We start from the raw sequence: 27,221 nt of genomic DNA on the forward strand, positions 1-27,221 counted from the left end.
CATGTGAAAAATCAGACCGGGCTTTAAAACCATAAACCCTCACTCTCGCCCTCTATTTCTCTGCATTTTCCCCTCAATTTTGAACTTTCTCGCCCTCTCTGTCCCTTTTTTAACCTAATGTTTGTTCGTTTATCGGCCAAAATTACGAAGCAACGATAACAAATATCTTCAGATACTAGGGTTTCCAAATCACTCGAGTTATACTCTCCGGTAACATTCCATTTCTCGAGTTTCTGCCATGTTTATGCGGTTCTCTCTTTGTAGATTTAAGGGTTTTGTGAAGCTTTTTTGCTCTTGTTAATGGCGTTGGAATCTGAAGTGGTTTGGATTGGTACTCGATTTTTGACGGCTTAGGGTTTTAAAAAGTAAGAGCGATGTCCCCTTTAGGGGTGGAGCGTAAATATTTCACAGATGAGTGCCTTCGAGAATGGAAGGCACCTTCGACTTCGTTCAAGCTGCCTGTTCCTGTACCATCACTGCGATTCCTTTACGAGCTTTGCTGGACTATGGTAAGTTCTATTTATTTTCTGAGCAGCTATCTCTCTCCTATTTCGCTTCTTCATTGATATATGACGGTTAGGGGCATAAAAATTTTAGCCATTTTATTTGGTCATTGAAACGTGTTTGCTAAATTTGTTGAAACTTATTTGATATTTTTATTATATTGCGCTACCTTAATTGATAACAACTGAAATTTTGGTCTTTCTTCTTCTTGCATGATGAAACATGGGTTCTGGTTCACAGATTTTGGTCATCCATGAGTAATAGAAGCGGAAAATATATTGTAGATTTTCAGAATATTAGTTTGTTGCTTTTTCAGCACATTCGTTTTTTAGGTTTTTCAGCATATTGCTTTCCTCTTTCGGTGACTTCTTAAAATTACCCTTGGATGATTATGCATGGTTTATGTGTGAAGAGAAAAAAAAATGTTTCTGAAATCATCCTTTGTTCTGCTTTGCTATGCCATGCATGTCAGTTGAACAAACGAAAATACCAAACAATTGTTGGGTCAGTTTACTGTTTAGTTAATTCATTTTTAGATGAGTGTTCAATCATTTGTGTTATTTATTTACTTTTGACGATCTTGTTATCTTGCATGGTTTGCATATCGGTGTCTCATTGATGCATCCCTAAATCTAGAAGGAGGAGCTTGAAAGGTTCCAAAGAAACCGAGAACAAAGTTAAATTATTATCCAAAGAACTTTCTAGGAAACTTCTCTAGAAATAAAATAGTAGAGTTCACTCTATTGTGTCCTATCTCTTAATCCTTTTGTTTTAGAATACTTCACTCATATTAATCTTGCTAAAATAACAGGAGTATTTTCTGATTCTTTATTGTAGGTCCGTGGTGATTTGCCTTTTGCAAAGTGTAAAACAGCACTTGATTCAGTCGAGTTTTCTGACAAAAGATCAAAGGATGAACTTGGTTCTGTGTTTGCTGATATTATTGCACACATGGGTCAAGATGTGAGTATCAACAATGGTGTGCTGGTTTCCTTATTTGGCACTTTTTTATAATTTGTCTTTGTTTACTCTTTACAATATCATATGGTTCACTTTGAAGGTCTCCTAGAGATGTGGTGGCATGGTACTATTTATTTATTTATTTACTTATTTTTTTTTTTGGGGATAAGTGGCAATAGGGAAATATGAATTTTTTTAATCAAAGGCAAGGGTGCGATTTAAAATTTTTTGGTTCCTCCAAATTGGTGGGCTATAATCATCTCTCACTAGTTCTACAACAAAAAAAAAAAAAAAAAAAAAGAAAAGAAAAGAAAAGAAATGCTTTTAACTTGGTAATATTAGTTTTTTGCAATTGTTCTTCCAGAATTCACATTTATTAAATGCTTATTGCGTCACAGCAGTATGCTCCTAAGCATTTTACTTCTGTCTGGATCAGTTTTACGAGGCATATCTGGAAATTACCTTTCCCTGTATGATATGCTGGTGCGTTCTTCTATTTAAGTAAAAAATTCATCCTTATGGGTTGATAAATGAAATAGTTTAGCATTATTATGTCATTGAAATGTTTGATTTGATTTCATTTTGTTTTATGCATGAGGAAAGATGGACTCGTAAGAGATTTAAGGAGTGGCAATGAGTTGCATTATAGTGGGGAATAATTGTTCATATGTGTGTTTTTCATATATATATATATATATATATATATATATATATATATATATGCACATGTATGTATGTATGTATGCTTAGAATTTATATATATATATTCCCTTACTTGGTGTCCCCAGTTGACTGCTAAGATTTTGTGACTTGCCATAGAGTTATTAATGCTATACCCATTATTCTGATCTTGCCTTTTATCTGTGTGGCATACACTTGCTTTTGTGAAGTTACTCTTAATTTGGCTGCTCTCTTGTTTATGATGCTAGTGTCATCTTTCATGGTTTATTAATGACCCAAAGTAATCTGAAAAAAAGGAAAGGAAAAAATAAAATAATGAAAAGCTAATGATCTGATGACCAATGGAAATACCTATGACCTTACCATGGGACAAGCTTCGCGTGGCTTGATATTTAGTGAATTATAAACCCCTTAGATTCACGTAACTGTTCTATCTCTAACCTTTCACATTCTCTATTGTTGATCTAGCCTCTCTTTGTTCCTCTCCTACCCACCTTCCTTCTTTCTATTTCATATCTGTCTCCAGTAAAATGGGCTCTCTTTGAGCTCAACTAGATGCATACTTCTTGTATTGATGGTTACTTGTGAAAAGAAAATGATGACCTGACGAGTGATGGCATTCCATGAACCATGGATCTGCAAATGGCTTAATATATAAACTGCTCTACCATAGTTTTTGTCAGATAACCCAATTTTAGTTTAATATACTAACATGGGACGACCATAGTTGTTCTATGCATAGTTGTTCTATGTATCTCTCTTGACTTGGATGCCATGACGTGGGCCTTGGAAAGTATTGAAATACAAGAGAAATTCACGGATCATCTAGACTTAGAGCTTGCAGGGCTTTGAAGTTTAACCCAAATAAATTCACAATGGAACTACACATGTTAGTAAAAGGACCTTCCTTCAAAAGGTCCTAATCTGAATTTTTATAAATTTTCATTATGTTAATTTCACATAGGTTGTATCCTGTTCAGACCAATCAATAAAGTGAGGTTATAGATGGGGAGATGATGTTTCATGCTTCTCCTTTACCAGCTTGGGAAAGGCTTTTCTCTTATGCCAAATCAGTCTTTATTTATGCTGGTAGAATCTGCTGTGAGAGAAAGAATATAGGCTAGAAATGAGAATTATAACGTTTTTTCTTTAGCATAAATTTTTTCTTTAGCATTAGGGGTCAATGTTGAGCTCATATTTCTTTGTATTTAGTTATGAACGAGTTAACTAGGCATCTATAGGATGAGGTACTATGGTGTATGTTGTTTGCGAATGACATAGTTTTGATTGATGAGGCTTGAGGCAATTCCTATGCGAAGTTAGAACTCTGGAGGGATGCTCTAGAGTCTAAAGGCTTTCAAATTAGCCGGACTAATACAAAGTATGTGGAATACAATTTTAGTAATAACACGAGTAGAAATGAGGAAGGAGTTAAGATTGATGACCAAGAAATACCTATAAAAGATTATTTTTTTGATATCTTGGGTAGATAATCTAGGAGAATGGGGAGGTTGATGAAGATGTCACGCATAGAATTAGAGCTAGGTGGATGAAGTGGAGATATGCATCCAGAGTTTTATGTGATTGCCACATATACCAATAAAACTGAAGTGGAAATTTTATAGGACGTCTGTGAGACCGACTATGCATTATGGGATGGAATGTTGAGCGGCCAAGAAACAACATATCCATAGTATGCGTGTAGCTAAGATGATGATGTTGAGATGGATGGGTGGCAAGGCAAGAAAGGATAGACTTCAAATTGAATACATCTAAGGGAACTTAGGGGTGGCTCCAATTGTGATAAGATTAGGGAAAGTAGACATAGTTGGGCTGGCCGTGTGCAGTGTAAACCTAATACAATATCAATTAGGAGATGCAATTTGGTTCAAGTGGAGGGCTCTAAAAGGGCCAAGGGAAAGGCCCAAAAGGACATGGATGGAAGTAGTGAGAAGCGATATGGTGACTTATGGTCTGATTGAGGGTATGACCCGTGAATGATAGATTAGAATGGCAGAATATGATTCGTATAGTCGATCCAAATAGTTGAGATAAGTTTCAAATGATGATGATGATGGTGATAGACTCTTGATTACACCTTCCTATGTGTACTTAGTGCACTATTCTTGTAGCCTTTTTGGTATGGATCAACTCTTGATAAGAGTTTACTTTTCAATTTGGGCTTTGGATGCTTCACTTTCTTTTCAGATAGTGAGACTCAAATGTTTGAACAACGTGCTTAATGCATGGTTTTAAGTAAACATAAAAAAAAAATGGTAGGTTTTAAGTAGTGCCAATAGAGGGCCGTTGACTGTATTCGAGGGTATGCACTATTCTAACTTATTGCAATTCCATTGTTGAAGAAGGCAGCATGAAAATATATCTCACTTTTTTAATGATAGGTTTACCTATGACAACTTCATGGAAGAGCAATGCTATGAAAGCAATGATTTAGAAAACACTAGGCAGCCTGTAGGCTGCTGGCTTGGCTCCCAAATCGTAGTGCCTAGGTGGCACCCAGAACCTTAGGCACCCTGAGGTGAAATGTTTTTAGAAATATGAATATTTTTGCTGTTCAAAGCACATATATGAAGTTATTTGTGTTAATTTTTGTATTTTTGCATTTATATGTATTCTAACTAAATTTTGATGCAAATTTATAGGCATGAATGTTGATACATGTTCAAAACTTCAAATCATCAAAATATTTGGTGAAAAACATAAACAAGTCCATAGTGTATCAGTCTCCAACTCTCCAATCCATACTTTACAATGGCATACAATCATGATACACAATTACACACACATAGACATAGTCATACGGACTCTACGTCTGCAATAAAAGCCCAAAACCAAGACAAGATGATGCAATATAAAAGATATGAAATACAAAATTAGAGAGGATATTTTCGATTCTTCAATCATATTAGTTAGAATCTTCATCATCGCTTGCATCTCCATCTGAATCAAGGCCATCATCATCAGAATCATAACCCTCTTCAACATATTGCTCATTATCCTCAATTTCTTTTGAATCCGCCTCATCATCCTTTATCTTTGTCACCCTTTATGAAGTACCAACAACGGTTGATACTCGGTGGCCCTCTTAGGATCAGAAGCTGGACTTGAAGCCTCCTCAGCTGTATCCCAAGTCAAACTCTACCTAGGGAAGACCTCTTCAGACCCAAGGTCTCCAAATAACCACTCAATAGCATTCTCCTAATCGTTGGACTGGATATGATCCTTCTTTTGCTGATTTAACTTCTCCTTGAGCCTATGATTTTCTCTAACAAATAGCAAATATTACAGAGCTAGAACTCACCTCTTAAATCTTATAATACCCGTGCAAGCAACTTAGAAAAAATTCCAACAAGAAAGGGGTAAACTTTTGAATGCTTCTACAAACCTCACAAATTTTTTGATTCAAAGCAATTTGCAAAATTGATCAATTTAGGGTGCTTCTAGGGTTTAGGTTGGAGTTTTTTTCACTTTGGGGTTTTAGAATATCCCTAAACACCGCCTTTACTCTATTTCGTGGGTCAAAAAGACCCGAATTGTCCTTAGGGAATTTTTTTATTTCCTCAAAAGAAGGGGGATACCCTCGGTGCCAACCCATAATTGGGCTTTGGACCCCGCTTGGGCAGTCGCCCAGGCAGTGCTCCAGAAAAGGCTTGGCGGTGCCTAGGCGGCTAGGGAGGTCTAGACTGCCTAGTGCCTAGTGAGCGCCCATGGATCTAGGCGACCCAGGTTAAGAAGGGAGACATGGGATATCCATGAGTTTTGCTTTAGGGGCATCTTTTGTATAAAATAATGCATATTCATGTATATTTTTATACATTTTTATGTGGAATCATGCCAAATCCAAACTAAAGTATATGACAAGTTGACAATAGCACATTAACACATCACAAAATATAAAAATCCCAATATCCCATAATCTAAACTCCAAAGTTCCAAACCAAAGTACTAAATTACTAATACTAGCACACCCAAAAGTAAATATAATATATTCACAAACTTACAATACATAATCCATAGCCCCAACATTAAAAAAGATGGGGGCGACTGCTCAAGTGGTCGGGGATCCCAACTGCATGGGCGGTAGTGACTTGGGTGACCACTGTGTGAAAAATAAGGGGGGGGCTGGGGGGGAGGGGTTAGGGGTTTTTATAAATTTATGTTTTTTTGGGTAGTTATAAATCTGTAATTTTGCATTATTAATTACAGACATAGCCATACATAGAGTTATATTTTTCAAATATAGCTAAAACATAGCTATAAATATATTATAATCACAAAAAATAGCAAGATTAAAAAAAAAAACCACTCATGAAGCATAGCATAATGCAGTATACAGCCAACGAATTTTTTTTTCTTCAAGAAATAGCAATCTAAAAAAAGCATATCATCATAAATGTTAAGCCAAACTTCAAAAACAAATAGATGAAAAACAAAGCAAAAAATAACATAATACAATACTCACAATAAATGCGAAACCATAAACTTAAACAATTGAATTTACTAACCTTTAAAAAATGCAATAAAAATAAGCTTGAATCAGTCACTTTCAGTTGCCAAAAGTTATATTTTGCAACCTCTTTAATCCCTAAAAAGTTTATGATGGAATGCCTTTTGATTCTCCCTGAAATCGAAAACTACAAATTCGGTTGCGATCCTTAATAAATTTCATTTTTAACAAAAAAGTTTTTTTGAGACAAAATAGGTTTGTTTTGGGTTTTAGGGGGCTAAAATGCATCCCAAATACAATTTTACCCCATTTCAAGGGGGAAAGGACATTTTTGCCTGAATAGTCCTAGTGCGGGGCAGTGAGGCGCTGCTCAGGAAGTTGGGTGGCCGACTTTTTGAGCATAACATAGCCCATAGACCAGACTCCATAATAGTGTTATGAGACTCGGCCAAGGCCATTCGGAATCGGTCGAGTAACTCGACCTCGCCCTAAGGGCAAGGCGAGTTTTTGCCGAGTGAAGTGTACGCTAAAGTTTATAGTTTATATAAATTACTATGTCAATCTTAAGTCAAAAGTAGCACAAATGGTGTTTTGGATGGTGCTCACGCATATTTTACCTCACGGCTGGGGTTCGAATCCCCCCATATAACATTGCCATCATTATTGTCATTTTTTTCAAGTGTTAAAATAACAATTAACACCATCATCATCATCATAGCCTTTTGCCAATTAATTGGGGTGAGCTATACGAATCTTGGTCTGCTATTCTGCTCTATTAAAGGCCATACCCTCAGTGAGGCCATAATTCCCCATATCGTTTCGAATTATTTCCAACCACGTCCTTTTGGGCCTACCCAAAATAACAATAAACATGAGCTTAAAAAACAATAAAGAAGGGCTTAAAAAAAGGTTTGTGGGAATCGAACCCAAAATCCCTCGTAAATGAGGCCCCCAAAGGGGGTTGATATAGCCACTAAGCCATTCGACAATTGATGTTTAAAAGTGCCAGGTTATATTATATCTATCTTGCAGCCTCATCCCGTACATCAGAGGTGAGTCCTTCATCATCGAGTCATCCCTTTTCAACATAGCACTCATTCACCTTTGTTTCTTTTGAATCTGCGTTTTCCTCCTCTTCCTCCATCCCCTCCTCTATGTAGATGATGTAGTGGCCCTTGGATGGCGGTTGTGGCATCTGCTTTTTAGATGAAGGCTATAACTTACCTAGCCTTATTAACTGTGCTTCCAATCAATCTTGTATATACTGCCAATAGCGTTACGCATAATGACTATGCAGTGGGCTGCGAATGGTGTCCAAAAGATACTAAGAAGCAGCTAATTAGAAACAGGATTGTCTGTGACTGTGACCACCTGAACAACATGCTACTCTCCAACCTCCTTAATACCCATCTCACTCAATTTACATATTGTACGGGCATCATGATTGTCATCAAGAGCATCAATAGATCTGAAAAAAATTGTCCCAAAGGATAGTTGACGAACAAATTCATCTGACTCCTCTTCTTATCCCTCCAAGGGTTGGTCATAATGGATATCTCCTATTGAGCCCATGCTTCCTTATTTGTGTTCACGAACTCCCTCGTGAGTTCCACCTCTTTGTTCAAAAGAGGCTCTGAAAGCTCATATGGTGTAGGCAGCCGGGCTGTTTTTTGGAGCAATGTGTGAAAGAGAATCCTGATGATCTATATCTAGAGTTCTTTGGATGCTTTCTTTGAAATTTAAGTGTTTTCAAATTCATGTATTTGTACTCTCAATAGACTATTTTTCTGCTGTAAACCTTGAATAAACATCATATATGCTAGTTATATAACAGAATAAACTCTTTCATATATTACGCATCCGCAAGGCATTTCAAGATAGTAAACCTTGTGACACATGAAACAGTTAGTGGAAATCATCATCATCATCATCCAAGCCTTATCCCAAATATTTGGGGTCGGCTACATGAAACTGTCAGTGGACAATCTAGACTTTTGCTTGTCCATATTCTGCCTGGGACTTCTCTTATAGTTGTTCTGCATACATCTTTATGTATATAATGGATATTAAATAAGAGTGTAATTTTGAAGTTTCTCACTGCTCTTATTTCCCCCTCCAAATTTCCTAAAGTATCTCACTCTCTTATTATCTGTCGAATCTATAACATCTTTTCTTTAAGATCTTTTTTATTTGTTATCGAAATTCAATGACAGAGTTACCAAAAGGAATATAATATTTTTAAGGGCATAAAAGAATTTTTAAGTAAAGATGGACATGAATTAGAAAAACTTCATTATTGAATTTAGGCTAATCTATAAAACATATTTTCTTTAAGATCTCTTTTATTTGTTATCGAAATTCAATGATGGAGTTGCCAAAAGGAATATAATATTTTTAAGGACATAAAAGAATTTTTAAGGAAAGATGGACATGAATGAGAAAAACTTTATTATTGAATTTAGGAAACAAATCAAATACATTTTTAAGTTAAAAGATTTTAGAGATGACACTTCAGAGAGAAAGAAAGATGGAGATATTTTAGGAAATTTGGAGGGGAAAATAAGAGCAGTGAGAAATTTTAGAGTTACATTTTTATTTGTTCTTCCTTATTTATAAATGAGTAATGATCCTATGAGACCTCCCACACCCATATGTGTAGGACCCTAAAGGATCACTATTAAATTTGACACAGATCTCTAAAAAAGTTATCACATGGGTGTGGGACTTGACTTTTCTAGAGATCTGTGCCAAATTCAATAGTGATCTTTTGGGGTCCTACACAAATGGGTGTGGGAGGGTCTCACAAGGTCATTTCCCTTTATAAATAATATAGGGATATAGGAGTGGGGGGGGAAAAGAAAACTTAATTGAAAATCGAGAAACGGCTTTTTATAGGCTGATTATTTAATACGAATAAATTTTTATGAGATTATTTAGCTTATTCATAAAAATATTAGGAAATTTTTTTAAGCGGTTAGAAAATTAAACAACTATAAAAGTAACAATAATGGCTTAAAATGAAGTAAAAAATAAAAGTGAATTTTTAATAGAAAACTATTTTAAGTTTTATCATCTTACAAAACTTAAACAACTATAAAAGTAACAATAATGGCTTAAAATGAAGTAAAAATGAAAATTGAATTTTTAATAGATAAATATTTTAAGTTTTATCATCTTACTTCTGGGGAGGAGATTGTGCAAAGCATTAGCTAGTTATTACTTATGGATGAACTTGAATAGTTTTGTTGTAGATACATTACTTCTGGGGAGGAAATTGTGCAAAGCATTACCTAGTTATTACTTATGGATGAACTTTGGTAGTTTTGTTGTATATTACATGGCTTCTATCTATTAATTAATTCTTAGTTTACAACTTAGCATAACTATTTAGCATGAAAGATCAAATGAAAACACTGTTTTGCTCCGTAATATTTCTTTTCTTGTCCCTACGTGATGTTGTTGTGGTTCTTTTCTTATCCTTAGGGTATAATCAGCTTTAGTATTTTGGGAAGTTCTCTTGTTTCTGTTTGATTGTCTGTTTGGCACTATTAGTTTTGCAATGTAGGTGAATTGCTGTATCTGTAATTCACCAAAAATGAAAAAGAAAAAGAGAAAAAAACTAAAATGACCTTAAATGCTGCATGAAACATTCATCTACGTGTATTTTCTCCTCTTCCATCTTCCTGTTTTTTATCTTGATATAGTTTTTATTTTATTTTCTATTTTGGATCATTTAATACTTATTGTACTCTAAATCTGTTGCAGCTTACATTGCCTGGGGACTATCGCACCCGTCTTGTCAAACTGGTAATGTATTGTACAATGGACGTTTCTCTGCATTCACATAAACATAGTTTTTGTCCTTGAAATCATGTTCATTCTGGATCATATGATTGTTTTGCATAATATCTACTTACATTTGAGTGATACATCTTTATATTGAAGCATTCTATGTCTTCTACTTCGCCTCATTTAGGTGTTGTCTAGATGCTGCTGCAAAACACATACCATATGAGTTTTGGCGACTTTTTAGGTGACTTCAGTAATGTGTTTTAGTGGCTTCTCTGGGGGCCACCTTCTATGATCTTTTAAGTTCTCTCACACATGGGAGAGACTGCCGCTTTTGCCTGAAACAAATTAGAAAATACTTGTTTTAATCCTAAATGAAAAGGAGGCCCTCTTATCGAAATCAAGACAGAAACCAATGCAAACATGTACAACAGCCCAACAAGTGATCATTTCACTTAAATAAAATTGTTGGAATGCATACAATATGATTTTGTTGCTCGTAGTCTTCCATTCAACTTGCATAGAATTTGTATTTTATGAGAGATTGACATCCAGGCTGCAACATTGTAGGTTTTCTTAGTTTTATTTGTTTTTCTGATTTTTGAATTTCGTGGCAATCTTCCATTATTGCTGAGAGGTTTCAGATTGAATGATTTTAAAGCTTGGTCAAAATGGATATTGATGTTCTTAGAATGACATGAAACGACATGCTATTGGTTCATGCAGTAAAGCTATTTCTTTAAGTGAGAGAAAGGTCGAAAGCTCATGCAGATGCAATTTAAGATCGATACTTTCATTTGTCTTGGAATAAACTTCCAAAATACAAATGAAATGGATATGGTACGATGCACTACACTATTTCTTCCATATTAGAATTTGGCCTTCATAAATGCTTGGATCTCTGGTAATACCTCAACATCATCATCATCCAAACTTTATCCCAATTATTTTGGGTCTGTTACATGAATCATGTTCCTCCATTTTCACGATTCATCATAAGATGTGGCAAATTTTTACATTGGCTGCCAACCTAACACAACCCACCTCCTTTACCCAGGCATGGGATGGGTAAAGGGAAAGTTCATGATCCTCACTCTTATTAGACATTGCCTCGGGTAATATATATGATTGAAAAATCCCCAAGTTGCATATGAATCATCTGCTTTTGACTTGGAGTTGGGCAGTCACATGTTCCAGATACTCTAGAACTGCTGACTGTCCCTTAATTTTTTCAAAAATGGCCTGGCTCATTCGGGTGAAAGGGGTGATTTTCGGCAAAAAATTGGCCATTGGACATTTTTGTCATTGCCCAATTTTCTCATACTCCATTATCGGACCCACATTTTCCACCTTTTGACCCATTTTAACCCATTTTTCTCTAAAAACAGGTGTCCTGTGTACCTTTTCTCTCTCTACTAGATTCTTTTACATTTTCTCCATTTTTGAGGGCAATTGTTTTTTTTCCTTTTCTATTTCTCTTACTGATTTCCTTTGAAGTTTGAATATCAAATTTTGGTTTGCTTTTGATTCAGAGCCCAAATGGAGATCCTGTGTCATGCCCTCTATAGCACATTGGTGCAATGACATGAATTTTTGAAGTAGAGATTCATGTGGATCTACAATTTCTAATTTCAGATTGTTTTCTGTTTACCTTTTTTGAGCATATGTTTTTTCTTTCTTTATTTTTTATTTTTTAAATCTAATGTTTTTCCTTTGATTTATTAACTAGGCTCCTTTGAATTGTGATCTTCTCCTTTGATAAAATACTTATTTGAATTGAACTTCCACGTAAGAAAAGTCAATCTTTCACTCTCTTTTCCATCTGTTTCTACCAAAACTTATTCCATCCAGAATGGCATCAATGTATTTTTTAAAAAAATTCACATTTTTTCAGGTCAATTTTTGACGGATCTTCCTGAATTGAACAAACTGACTAGGAACCTACAATCCGACTAGGATTTTCAGGGGGCTTAGTTGGACCATAATTCCTATTTTTTAAAGACTTGGCAATACCATGGAATGAGGAAAGATGGAAATTCATGAGAAATCCATTGGTGTTATTTGTGAGTGTTGGCCTATAACAGTGTTAGAAACCTTAGATTCTCTTTAGGACTCTGAAGGGACCTGGAGCGACTCAGTGTGATGAGTCAGTGGACTTTCTCTTTCGAGTCAAATTCGACGTGCCCATAAAGGTGTCCCAAAAGGCGGGGACAATATAATTAATCCAACAAGAAAAAATAAAAATGTAAAAAGTTGCAACTTACAAAACTTATAGACAAAATGGAAAATGATAGAAATTGATTTAATTGGCATGGACATGCTCAAATTATCTGATAATCTAATGTAACAATCAATGGATCCATAATTTCTAATTTTCTAGGGCAAATTCAAATGAGTCCTATCAACATCCTACCTATAATCTTTCTCTGGCTCTGCCTTTTGCGGTGGCTTCCTTGGTTTCTCTCCCTTGCTCCTCTGGCTTTGGACTGGCTTGTTCTTCAAGGATTTTCTTGTTGATGATCGGTTCTTCTTGCTTTGCTAGCGTTCCTTTGCATGATCTTCCTCAAATATGTAGTCTAGGTTCGTTGGATTGTAATTCTTCACTTCCCTCCTTTGCCACCTCTTCTTTTGATTAAGGTTGTAGTTTCCTCCTTAATGTGTGGATCCACTAAAATGTACTTAACTTTCACTTGCACCCTATGGCGGAAGAAGTTTGGTTTGGAACCTGATTGCATTTCTTTGGAAGAGAGGGGTATTGCTTTCGTGTTTCTCCTACTATCTCATTTAACAGGGAGAAGATGAAGTAGTCCAATAAGATTAAAATCACATAGACTAGTTCTATTGTAATACTTAATGATTTATGAGAATTTTCGAAGTAATATGGTTCTAGATGTATGGTACTTCTCGTAAGGTTTGACCTAGATTCGCTTTGTATATTCATATATAATGCAAGCTAAACGAACAAATCAAACATTTTTGGTATACAAACTGCGGCAAACTAAAGATCTTTGCTAGGTCACCTTTCAAACAGAAGTTTACTTTTTTAAGGCTTCAATTCAGCTCTAATCTTCCAATGTAGAACTTCACCCCTACTATGATGGTAGGGTGATGGCTCTGACATGGTTGATTGTGGTATGCCGGGTTAAAGAAGAAACCTGAATGCATTGATATTAATGGTTAGGTCAAATTAGAAATTAAGATAAAACTATATATTGTAACTCGAAATTGAAAGTTATGTGCTCCATGGATAGGGTGGTGTAGTGTGTCAGTCCACTTCTCTCCGATGATACGGGTATTTGCAATGGGCTTGTATCTCTTGCTTTGCTCGGTCCAGTGCTTTACATCTGAATCAACCAACTTGAGGACTGCTTCAAGTCTTGCAGGGGCAACAACAATTTGATCACGCTTATCTCAAAACCTGCAGTCACTAATGATTCCTTTGAATTCTCTTGCGGGTTGAATCGTAGAGATAGCTGCAGAAACACATTCCTCAGATCCTACCATCTTCTTCAATCCCAATTGTGACCTTAGGATTGACTTTATAGTCAAGTATGGGGTGGATAATCTAGTGATAGCAGGCCTTATGATTCCTATTTGGCCCATTAAGTTAATGACGTGTAAGTCATTATATATGATTTTTGTAGTTGTCTTCCCTTTCTCAACCTAACCCCTCGCTTCTAAAATGAAGTTTATATAGTGAGCTACTGATGTAGAATCTGAAAGAACAGTAAAATCAGCAAGAAACAAAGCCATTTCTATCACAATTCAAAGAAATCTAGGGTTTATAGTGTTTGGAAAGCACTATTGGAAAGCCGCAGGGAGAACAATTTGGAAAGCTGCAGTGGCAGCTATTATTTGGACAATCTAGAATGAGATGAACTCTAGGATTTTCCAAGGAATAGCTACCGAAGGTCCAGCCTTGTTCCATAAAGTTACATCCTTAGTAACTTTTATGGCTTCCAATCACCGTATCTTTGCTAGTCTCCCTGTTAGTGCTTTTCTCTACAGCTGGAAAAATATCATGCTCCACTGCCCTCGCAAGGCTCAAGGACCCCATATGTGGCAACCCCCCACCCGAGGTACCATTAAACTTAATTTCGACGAGTGCTCCTTTGGAAACCCTGGTCATGCTGGAGCAGGAGGAGTGTTTAGGGACCACCGCCGGGCAATTTTGTTTACGTACTTCGAATACCTGGGCATCCAAGAGTCTTAGCATGCTGAGGTAATGGCCCTCTTGGGATTGAAAAGCTTCAATTCGTCCTGGGGGCAAAATCTTACTGTGGAAAGGGACGCTAGTAACATTATTTCTTGGGGATTAGGGGGACTCCTCCCCTCCTTGGTATCTTGCTCCCATTTTTGATGAGATCATTGACATTTGCAGGGCTATGGACGTCTCATGGACGCATACCTTGAGGACGTCAAGCGACTTGGCTGACCTTCTAGCAAAATACGGGACCAGAGCTCAAACTGAAGACACAAAAGGATAAAGGAACAACAGCTCTTGGCCATCTAATTTTGTCTTTTATCACACAATTTTTTTTGTACAAAGGGGCGACTTATAACCCCATTTCTTGTACCATAAAGGGCTGTTCTCTTAACTTCTTTGTATAAGGTTGTCTGACGACCGATTACGAGGAGTCCCACCACCTAGGGACCCTCGGTTTTAATACCTCTGTATTAACTATTTCAATGAAATACAGTTAACTTTTATCAAAAAAAAAAAAGAAAAAGAAATCTAGGGTTTCTTCTCCACACCCCAAGCTAGGGTTCCAAAAGCCTAAACTTTTATCTCTTTCAATTTCTAAAAATCATGTGAAATGACCCCATCAAGGCCCCACACCACTTATATATTATATTCTAATGTTCGAAGCAACAAAGCGTCCAAACAAATAATACATTGACCCATTTATCTTAACTTAACTTAAAAATTTGTAAAGACAGTTTTATCTCTATAAACAGTACTTGTGAATAGTACTCATGAAATAAGTAAAAAATAAATAAAAATCCTAGAATTCCTAAAAACTAAAAACCCCTAGAAATAAATCTTAAAACCAAAACTATAATATACATCCTTTGAAATTGAATAAAAATAAAAAATAAGGATAATTTTTCCCTCCATCATTTTCTTAATGCATGAAGGCAAGGTGGGAAATTAAATCCACCCTTTTCTTGAACCGTAAACAAGTAAAATTAAAAATATTGGAGAAAGAACATGGCTGTAAATCAAGCCAAGATATGAAAAACTTTCTTCTTTCATAAAATGAAATTTGTTATTAGCCAAGATAAGAAAAACTTTCTTCTTTCATAAAATGAAATTTATTGTAATAACATTTGTCTCTCAAAATGTGACATCCAACCTTCTATAAGCCTATGAAACCTTAAATTTACTTGAAACCTAAGTAAACAATTAAGACTTAGGTTTGAAGTGTGCTAAGATGAATTCAATGTCAAAACCACATTCTTCAACCTTCTTCTTCTTTGTTGGTTCAAATATTATTCATGGTAAAGATAATTCCTTAAGAAATGGATCCTGATATGTATATCGAGGAATCAATGCAAATTTGTCAAATTAAGTTATTCTTGAACTCCCATTGAAAATCATGTAAGATACTCCAAACTCAATTTTTTGTACTTTAGAGGGTTTCTCAACATCTATTTCATTACTTTTGGAAACCAGCGCCACAGTTTTTAAATTCTGATTCTGCCACGCCACAATTTTTAATTTCTGATTCGACCACACGTCCACCGTGCTACTCTAATCCCAATACCCTAAATCTCCTTAATGTTTTACCTCTTTGATATCCTTAAGACCTTTTACTTCGTTTTTGATCGGTCCACCCACGAAATCTTGATCATCATCATAGATTGGATCTCTTGCAAAATTTTGTTCATCATCTAAGTATGTATAAAAAATTGGTGGCATCAACGGGCACTCACAATGGACCAGCTTCAAAAGAGAGGGATTCCAATCCCCAACAGATGTGCCATGTGCTTGAGCGGGGAGGAATCGAATCTACACCTCTTCATCCACTGTGAGCTAGCCCACAACCTTTGGAGTCAATTATTGCAGCAGTTTGGTTTCCAATGGGTTACTCCACCGACAGTCAAGGCCCTAATTTCCTTGGAACATGCGTCACACTGGCCGAACGCCGGAAGAACCTTATGGAAGGCTGCCATCGCTGCTTCCATATGGGTGATCTGGGTAGAAAGGAATACGAGAATATTCCAAGGTCCCAAACTCTAGGTTCCAGCACTCTTCTACAAGGTTACTACTCTAGTAACATTTTGGGCATCCAACTATTGGGTGTTCTCGGGCCTTTCAGCAAACACCTTTCTCAGCCAATGGGAAAACATTCTCTACCACCATCCATGAAAGGTGCAAAGATCAAACAATGGGCTGCCACCTCCGGAGGGCACCATCAAGCTCAATTTCGATGGTTGATCCCTGGGGAACCCCGGCCTTGTAGGAGCCGGAGGTGTCTTTAGAGACCACCATCGCAATATACTCTTCACCTATTCTAAACATCTAGGCCACAAAGATTCTCAATATGCCGAAGCCATGGCGTTGCTGTTGGGTCTCAACAACCATTCTTGGGGCTCACACCTGTTAGTGGAAGGAGACGCACGCAATATTATATCCTAGGCAACTGGGACGACTCCACCTCCATGGTACCTAGTTTCAATCTTTGATGAAATTGCTTACATTTGCAGGGATACAGACGTTTCATGGAAGCATATTTGGAGGACGTGCAATGAGTTTGCCGATCTTCTGGCAAAAGACGGGGCTAGGACCCAAGAAGAAGACAACGCCCAAACTATCTCCTTTTTTCGATCAGGGACACAAAAGGCATACAACGTAGAACATCTCATTGTAATCGGGCAATTCTATAAGCCCAATTTTTTTGTGAACTTACTGTAAATCCTTTGTAATCGGGCAGGTTTATAGGCCCCCATTTTGTAAAGGGTCTGCTGACCATTTTTGTACCGAGAGACCCGTCTAGAGGGTCCTCTCGGACTACCACACATCTGTATCCCAACTTCTCTTAGCAATACAAAAGTTAAGCGTGGCTAATCCCAATTTACAACCTGCTGATTTCAGCCTCGTTCTCCTTCAAATCATGTAGATCAACTAAATCCCATAATTTATTCTCCTGAATATGAGGCTCCCAACACGTAGCGCGTGCATAGAACGGGTGGTTGAAGGAAGCTTCATCATTCCGCTGCAACTCTGAGCCGGACTCTGATTAGCGCCGTTCTCCATTAAAACCCTCATGATTTTGATCTACCCCTATAGATTTCTCTTCTTTTAAGGCACGATGTTGGTAGCCCACTTTTGCAATAATAGCTTTGTAACCCTCTCCGTCAAGTTGTTGATTTTCTTGTGCAATTGGATCAGATTGGTATCCCTACAGTTAAGACCTCCACGACCAGCCATTGCAATCTCCAGTCGTCCTCAAACCTTGATCTGATACCACTTGATTAGGAAGGAAATGTGGGAAATTAAATCTGCCCTTTTCTTGAACTTTAAACAAGTGAAATCATCAATATTGGAGAAAGAATATGGCTGTAAATCAAGCCAAGAGAAGAAAACTTTCTTTTTTCATAAAGTAAAGTTTATTCCAACAACATCTATCTCCCAAAATATGAAATCCAACCTTTTATAAGCTTATGAAACTCAAAATTAACTTGAAACCCAAGTAACAATTAAGGCTCTAAAATACCCCTGAACAATACTAGAATTCCAAAAATACTCATGTGAACAATAATTCTTGAATGGTACTCGTGAACGGTAACGCATGAACAATATCCATGAACAGTAACTATGAACAATGCTATGAATAGTGCCCATGAATAGTAAATAAAGAAAATATAAAAAACCCTAGAATCCAAAAAAAAACTTTAAAACCTTAAAAATAAACCCTACTAAAATCATAATATACATCCTTTTTTGAAATTGAATAAAAATTAAAAAGAAGAATAATTTTGCCCTCCATGAGCTACATATGGGCTTCAAACTAAATACCTCCTTTTTCTCAAAAGGAACTTCCCTACTTTACTGTAGTTTGTTGCATTGTCCATAAGCAGCTCAACTATATTCTCCTCCCCATCTGCCTACTACATCACCAAGCATCTAAATAAAGCCCCACTCTTGAGTTTGTTGGAGACATCTACACTAGTGTGGATGACTGTCGCTCCAAGGCATTACATCAAAAAATTTATCAAGATGGAGACGTATACACTAGTGTGGATGACTGTTGCTCCAAGGTATTACACCAAAAACTTATTAAGATGCCTTCCTCTCCCATCCTTCCGGCCATCTGATGTAATAGTAACCCTAATCCTTCACCACATGACCTTATAGTCATCAAGAAATAGGTGAACTTAGGCCACCTCCTCATTCAAGCAAGCGCCTGTATCCTCAAATGTAGTTGGGCAATTGAATCTTGGCTTGCATTCTTTGTAGTGGATATCATCGGTCGATAATATTCAATTTCAGGCATTAATTGGGATCAATGAGCCATTAAACTTCGTTATTGCTTTTGTATCTTCTTCTTGACTGCCTTTGCTCATATGGACTTGAGGATCCTCCGTTTTCCTTTGGGTTATATAGAAAGTTGTCAATTTGACCCTAGGTAGGCTTAGTAGGATGTGAAGGCTATGTACTGGGGTGGATGGGGTTGGGAAGCCTCGGAAGAAGTAGAAGTTCTATACCTCTCTACAAATGTGGAAGACGTAAAGTTTGCTAGGATTCTTGGCCATATCTCCCCATGCTCTGTACTACTTGTTCTTGAGGCACTGGATGAATACTTCGGCATGCAAGAATAAATTATACATCTCTTTTAGATTAGCTTTCTTTGCATGCTTAAGTTGGGCCATGAAATGTTCCTCCTCTTCCTAAAATGAAGGTCCATAATAGTCTCTCTATCTCCTCAGTTCTTCTGTCTTTGCACCTTATTTCCTTTTGCTTCCTAGATAAATTGCAGCATCTGTTGTTGCACTTGTGCTGACACACTTTCACAAGGCCGCATATCACCCCAAACTTTGGCAAGGTGATTTTTTAGGTGGTTAGGACTGCATAACATCTCTTTCCCACAACAAGTGCACGTCGTCTACCCTTACACGAATCTATTCTCAACCCATACCGCCTTGCTCGATCCTCAACACACACAAACCCTCTCCCAAACCTACAAAACCAAGCATTCTAAAGGCATAAAAAACTGAATAATATTTTGCATACAACAAATTATAAAAAAGTTAAATCACGAGTTTTTGTAAAGGAAATGTTGCTTTGGAATAATGCCGAGCCAACTCGGATCATTGCAAGCTATTGAAAATATCTCAACATCGTCATCATCATCATCTGAGGCTTATCCAACTATTTGATATGGGCTACACGAATCCTGTTCTGCCATTCTGCTCTATCAAGGGCTATACCATCAGTTAAACCATAAGTCTCATATCTCTTATCACTACTTCCATCCATATCCTTTTGGGTCTTTCCCTTGTCTCTTTAGAGCTTTCCCCCTGTACCAAATCACCTTTCCTAACCGGTTCTATTCTAGATCAATGCTGCACATGATTAGACCACCTAGGTCTTCTTTCCTTTAACTTATTGCCTATTGGAGGTACTCCTAAGTTCCCCCGGATGTATTCACTCTGAGTTCTATCTTTTCTTTTCTAGCTACTCATCCATCTCAACATCCTCATCTCAACTATACTCATTCTACGAATATGTTGTTTCTTGACCTCCCAACATTTTGTCTTATAAAACATGGTTGGTCTTATAACGGTTCTATAGAATTGCCCTTTTAGTTTCATTGGTCTGCGATGATCGCATAAGACTCTTGAGCACATCTCCACTTCGTCCACCTTGCTCTAATTCTATGAGCAACATCTTTCTTAATCTCTCCTTTATCATAGATTATCTACCTAAGATATCGAAAATAGTCTCTTTTAGGTTCTTGTTGGCCATCAATCTTAACTAATTCTTTGTTTATGTTCCTCTTATTATTAAATTTGCATTCCATACACTTGGTCTTAGTCTTGCTAATTTTAAAACATTTAATTTCTAAAGCATCCCACCAAAGTTCTAACTTTGCGTTTATGTCGTCTCTAGTCTCTTCAATCAAAACTATGTCATCCACAAATAACATGCACCACGGGACCTTCTCTTATAGATACCTAGTTAACTCGTCCATAATGAAAGCAAGGAGATGTGAGCTCATGGATGACCTATGGTGTAGGCCTACTATCACTTAAAACTCACTTGTCTCTCTATTAGTTGTCCTTGTATTATTTAGTACTCCCTTGTACGTATCCCTAACTATGTTAATATATCCTCTTGAGACTCTTGAGACATTTCAAGCATGCTAGAGCCATAAGAAGCCAGAAAAAATCTCATTGGCATCATCAAGTTTTTTTTAAAAAAACAAAACAAAACCGACATGAAAAAAACATTAAGAGGTTTTTTTGAGAAAAAAATAAAACATAGAAGTTATTGCGGGTATACGTATAAAAAGTATTTGTGTCTACATGAAAGTGAAAAAATATTTAATCTTACGATGTTTTGAGAGTATGCAGCAAAATTACAAACTAAAAGTCTAAAATATATTAGTAAAAGAAATTTTTATATTAATTTAAATGAAAAAAAAAACCAATTTTGGATACCAAAAATTTTGAAGGCAATTCCCCAAACTTTGCACTTGGCTAGAATTTATGCCTCCAATCTTTGTAAAAGGGTCCTCAAATACCCCAAATTGAAACCTGTAAACTAGATAAGGGATTCATGTTCCACACTTGAATTTTTTTAACCAAATATAATGTTTTGATATTTAATATCTTGTAAATATGAGATTTTTGGTGGAAATAAGCCTATAAATTGATACAGAGGACAACAAATCATAGTTGTTGGAAACGATTCCGATCCTGAATTATTTTAGGAATCGAAATCGGAATCATGGCCTGCTAGAAGATTTTTATTTTTTGAATCGACACCCGCAGAAGAAAAATAGTGGGAAATGAGATTCCTATTTTATAGGAATCAAGATTCGACGAAAATAGATTCGCGATCCCTACATAGATGGAATCGAGAATTGTAGGTCAATGGAATCAAGTTGACCTATTTGGAATCGACCAATATGGAATTGAGATTCCTGGACATTTTGAATCGAGATTCATACCAATTTGGATTTGAGATTCGACCTAGATTTGAATTGAGATTCATCTCTATTTGGATTCAAGTTTCGACCCATCTGACAATCAAGATTTGTAACCCCCTTATAATCAAGCATCTAGTGGACAAATGGATCGATAGTGACATGTTTAGAAGTTAGTTGCAAATTACATATTGCATGAATTAAAAAATAATACAAATGTATAGAGATATAGAGATTTTGACATTAAATGATAACTGAAGATTACATATTGAGCGTAATTAAAAAATAATAGATACATTGACTTTGATACACGACTTTCATTGTACACTAATGGGAATATTGCTTAGAGAGATAAGGGGCTCCCCTAGGGGGGCTACAATTTCTTTATTTTTCTGCCCCTTCGGGCCTTAGCGATGAACTTTTGTGTGATAATGGAAGATGATGGAGACCCTCTAGGGGCCTAGGTAAAGGCTTGGTTGGAAGACAATTATCTCTATTCAAGTTTGCTAATAACTCAAATGTGAACTATGTGAGACAATATATATTTGAACTATGTGAGATAGCCGTCTCTAGTCCAGTTTCAAAATAACTCAAAATCCAAAACCATAAATATCTGAACCAATCCAAAAGTCACATATTTGTGCACTTAAAACTTTTAAGCATTTGATTTTGTGGTATTACGGTTCTCGGAAAAAAAAAGAAAAGAGATTGAGATTCTATGAGGGTGGAAAAGAGATCTGATGTTTCATTAACTTGTGATTTCTTGTGTCTACGAACCTTGGTGCCTAATGTTTGGGAATCTGGATTAAAAAAAAAAAACTCGAGTATCATTACATGTGGAATACAAATTCAACAAGTGAAGAATCGAGATCCAACAAATGTAGAATCGTGAATAAATAAATAATGGATGTGAGATTCTTAAAGTGTTGAAATCGAGATTCCTAGAATAAGCAATCGAGATTCTTAACTTCATGGAAATAGAGTCCGTGAAGATTCCTTGTCAGAATCGCGGAGTTGGGGTTCCAAATTGGAATGATGACTTTGCGTGAGAGATTTCAGATTATTCATCTGCTTCTCACTTTGCGTTAATAGCCAGGACATTGAGAAATATCCAGAAAGGCATTTCGGGAATCGATCTAATTCTATTTCTGTTCGTTCCGTTTGAAGAAAGGAAGGATCCCAAATAATTGATCTTTCTTTTAGTTTCTCAATTTCCGTTTGATGCATCAATGTGTGATATTCCGAATGCTTATTACTAATGGAGTCAAAATGATCTCTTGATTGATCAGAAGGTCCTTTCAATTGGTTGGAAGCCATTACTTTAACGAAAATAAATCTTGTGGAATCGTATTGAATACTTGACGATACATTCCGTACATTGCTAAAAAACCTATCGTTGTTTATCACCCACATACTGCCTAACCAAATCAAATTCTCTCTCCATACGTTCCTCAAAAAATCTGATTCATGCTGATTCTTCCCGAATTTAAATAGCTGTCCTGAATTGAAGTTGATTATGTTTTGTTTCTTTCCTAGAGAAAGATGATCAAACAATTCCAAATCATGGTCCTTGCGGATCGGATCATCCGTGTATTTGCATAGGATACAAAAGAAACTCCAGATATTTGATATCTCTCTTTGAATGAGTTCTCAATTCCAACTACTATTTCATTGGGTGTCTTACAACTAAAATCCCTCTTTTTTCCAATCCGGTTCCTCCACCCTCACGAACCCCACTTTTTTCAAGCATGATACATTTTTTAGTTATTGGGAAAAGCCAATTACTCTCTTTCGGATCCATGAAACAACTCTCAAAGATCTTTTTCTCTTTTGGAAGATACAGAAGCAAAACAATAAACCTATTTATCATTTATGGGCCCAATGGAATTCATAGGTTTAGGAAGAAGCCTCATCAAATAGAAATTTTTTCTTTTGACCATATTTCGATGGTTAATACAATATATAAGGACCGGTACTAAAAGCTGTACTATACCTTTGATTATGAAATATCGATTGCTTGTTGTAACTCTGCAAATCTCATGAATGTAGGATACTCCAAATTCAGGGGTCAAAGAGTTTCATAAAACGTTCTTGGTGGAAAAAAATGTGAGTGAAAGATCCTACTAAATCAAATTTGGTCCATGAATCTAAGAAATAGTTCAAAATCACAATATCACATATTCAAGATCTTTTTATTTATTTATTCTTCAATTTTATCTTTTCAGTAGCTTGAGGATTCACAAAATGACCGTGAACCTCAAATTTCAGGTCAAATGGGGGTTTGGTTGAAGAGAAAATGTTAAATAGGATTTCGGTTTAGACCCAACATGTCCTAGAAATTAAGTGAGTTGTGATAGGAGCTCGCCAAGTTTACACAAACTCATCCGATTAAGTGTAGTAACTTTGGCGAGTTCAGGAACCATACCCCTTTGGGTGAATATGGGCATTCAGGGCTTTGTAGGCTGCCGACCCCGAATAACTCTCACATAGTCTGATTTGGACTAGGCATTCATTTTGTCTCTGATTTATAAAGATATGGCTGGAGTCAGTATGGGGGCAAGTTGATGGGCCCAACCCTATGGCAGCTATCTAGTGGGGATGGCATTGTAGAAAAAGAAGAGGCTATTGCTCCTAAGGCTTGTCAGATAACAAGTGTTAGGTGTATAGATGACAACAAAATTTCCATATCGAGGGAAACAAATCAGGGTAGGGGTAATTGTTGTGGGAAGGGTGATGGGCGAGAAATATTGATGTCTTGGTCATTGTAAGTTGGAAGGGGGTGGGTCAAAGTTAAGTTGACTGTTGGGGTTGAGTTTAGTAAAGTTAATATGACAACATTTGAGAATGGTAGCTCAAGGATTGTGGAAGATAATCTATGAGAATGACAGGTCTTTCTGCTGGCATATTGAGAAATAAGGAATATCACTCAATGAAGACAATACTAATGAAAATGTGCCTTCTTACTTCCGCTATCAGGTGTATGAGTAAAATGGCTGGAAACATGGAATGGAAATTGTGAAGAAGCTTGTTCAGGAATGAGTGTCAGAATTGGAACACGGAGGAGAATGAAAAGCGGCTCAGTGAGAGCTTAGGTCGTGGATTAGGGAGGGAATGAAATATGAAATTGGAGGATGATGACTGAGGGGGTGTGAAGCTATTTGCCATTCTTTTGTTGAAAGATAAGGCAAAATTAGTTTCAATGAAACTTGAATGTAACATGTACCTAGTTCATTGGAAATGGCTTTTTTGAGCATGGTAAAATGATTTTTTGCTTTTCTTGATAGATCAAGAAGTATAGGTAGTCATATAAGGAATGCAAGCAAAAATGACATAATTGATGGTCCAAAATAAAGGAAAAAGCAAAACAAATGCTCACGTACTGAAAGAGTGTTCCCCTATACTCCCTCATGTAAGGTAATCGACCTTTATTGAACTTCTCATGGAACATGAGATGGGAGGCAGGTTCCTCCTCCCTGGCCCCCCTCCATGATGATTGCTAATCTTGATGGTTTCATGTAACTCTGTTAGCCTATCTAATGACATTAAACCAGTACTCTTCTACAATGAAATTGAGCATGACGACAAACAGACGTAACCTGTTACAAGAGCAATTGCAACAAAGTTGATGGGCCATAAAAGTCTTCAGAATCCTGGCCCTGGAAACTCTGATTTATTGTGGGAGTTGCTGCTGTAATTGAGCCTTAAGGAGCCCAATGGTGGGTTTTCTCTTAAGATTACAGGTTGTGGCCTAGGCTGAGTCAGGCAAGCAGCTTTTATTCATGAACTTAAGTCTTCCTTTATGAATCCAAAGAACTTATTGTTCTACTTCTTAATCTGTTTTTTAGTCTGCCCATATAGGAGGCCTTAAAAGATATTATTTATGAACTGAGCCTTCTACTATGAATTGTGAAGAACTATTTGTGCTAGTGCTTGATGTGTTTCTTGATTCTTAAGCAACCCATATAGGAGGCCTTAAAGATCCTGTTGTTTTATTCTATTCTGGATTCCCTGAAAGCTAGCCAAGGAAACATTTCCAAAAATCGATGATCCCTTATGATCAGCCATACTTGGACTTGCCCATGGGACCTTGTTCTATATGACCTAGGACATCTTTGGAAAAATCCCAAAAGTTTCTGGTCTTCGGTTTGCTTTTATAAATCTTAACTTGTAAGTTACTGGAGTTCTTTGCTACATTGTTGTTTATTTTCAATAGGTGCTCATGTTTATCCTGGAAGAGAATTTGAGAATTATCAAATGGAGGGCCTTAAGGTGTCTCTAGCCTCTCCATAACTGAGAACGTTTTTGTTTTAGAAATAGTTTCGAATTTTTATTCTAGTGTCGAAGGCATTGACCTTGAATATATGTTGTTTGTACTTTACATATCTTTAGCATCGAATTGTGTCTCTCTTGTTTTGGAAGTATTGTTGAAAGTATCATTGTTGGGGGTCTCATCATTTGCTCACTATATTTGTATCTGTCTCAGGCAAAATGGTTGATGGAATCAGGTCTGGTTCCCTTAAGGCTTTTTCAGGAGCGCTGTGAGGTATAACTCTTTTTTTTCCCCCCCGTTCGTTCTTCTTTTTGTGAATATCCTTACTTATCATGGCTCTTATTATTGCTTTAGCCTTCAACCTGAACTTGTATGCTTAATTGATGGTCTCACTGAATGCTTGTTTGTACTGAAGGAACAGTTTTTCTCAGATTTTAGTCTTCAACATGAATTTGCATGCATAATTGACGGTCTCACTGAATGCTTGTATGTATCGCAGGAAGAATTTTTGTGGGAATGTGAAATGATTAAGATCAAGGCTCAAGATTTAAAGGCCAAAGAGGTATAGTTTTCTTTTCTTTGCCTTTTTGCTTTGTTTGAATATTGTATCTATTCATGCAAACAGTATTCAGAATAAATTGAAACCTGTTTTCGTTAATAAACGAGGCATGGATGATATGACACTCTAATTTGTTTTGTTATTACTTATTTTTATTTTTTATTGATAATGAGAAGTCACACCATCATTTACTTCAAAGAAGCAACAAATAGTGAGCATCAAGCAATATGCAACATGGTAGGCATATTCTGTGACCATCAAAGAAAATTGAGCAGTAAGAAAGTAGCATACTCATTTTGGGTTTTCTTAATAGGAAAGGCTTAGCTTTGCTATGTCATGCTCATGTTTGAGTGCGGCTTGTTGGATTGGTTTGAAGGTGGATTTTGGTCCAAGGCTTCGAATGGTATTCCCATTGCCATGGTGTTGCTTTGATTGGTTGGATGGTATTTTGGGATGTTAGGTTTAACCTGTGGCAATGATTCAACCCCTATACTGAAGCTGGGTGTTAAATGGCAAACCTCTATGGTCAAGTTTTAGGTCATAACATAGCTTATGGCCTTTTAACCCCAAGAAACTGAACCCTCGAAATCCATGGATACCAGAACTATATCATCCTGGTACAACGGGGTCAATCTGGCTAGTCAATCGTGTGAAGTTGATGCCTCCTACAGGGAAGGCCAACTAAAGAATACCAGGCCATGTAGTCAGAGAAATTTTCCAAATGAGTTATCACATGGAAACCTCTTCAAATTTTATAGGAAAGTCAGATTAAGTTGTAAATAACCACCTAATCACCAATACATTCTTACATTTTGACTCCGCAAGGCAGAATCT

At 36.6% G+C, this 27,221-nt stretch overlaps 1 protein-coding gene across 5 annotated transcripts in view; it reads left to right on the forward strand.

Annotated features, from left to right (window-relative positions):
• THO2 overlaps positions 1-27,221 on the forward strand; it is an 87,082-nt gene continuing 59,861 nt past the window's right edge. For 2 of the 5 annotated variants that reach the window (XM_088864596.1, XM_088864597.1), the window contains exons 1-7: positions 1-210; positions 355-509; positions 1,342-1,467; positions 1,901-1,947; positions 10,379-10,420; positions 26,042-26,101; positions 26,328-26,390. In XM_088864596.1, coding sequence (XP_088720722.1) covers positions 1,942-1,947; positions 10,379-10,420; positions 26,042-26,101; positions 26,328-26,390 — 171 coding nt within the window. In that variant the 5' untranslated portion in view covers positions 1-210; positions 355-509; positions 1,342-1,467; positions 1,901-1,941. Of the gene's footprint in view, positions 211-354; positions 510-1,341; positions 1,468-1,900; positions 1,948-10,378; positions 10,421-11,218; positions 11,243-26,041; positions 26,102-26,327; positions 26,391-27,221 lie in introns of those variants that run through there. The other 3 variants (XM_020662350.2, XM_011631105.3, XM_088864595.1) reach the window with 2 other exon arrangements.

The sequence above is a fragment of the Amborella trichopoda genome, chromosome 4, assembly GCF_054954075.1.
Source record: "Amborella trichopoda isolate Santa Cruz 75 chromosome 4, AtrichopodaSantaCruz75HAP2 v2.0, whole genome shotgun sequence".
In the NCBI taxonomy this organism is placed as follows: domain Eukaryota; kingdom Viridiplantae; phylum Streptophyta; class Magnoliopsida; order Amborellales; family Amborellaceae; genus Amborella; species Amborella trichopoda.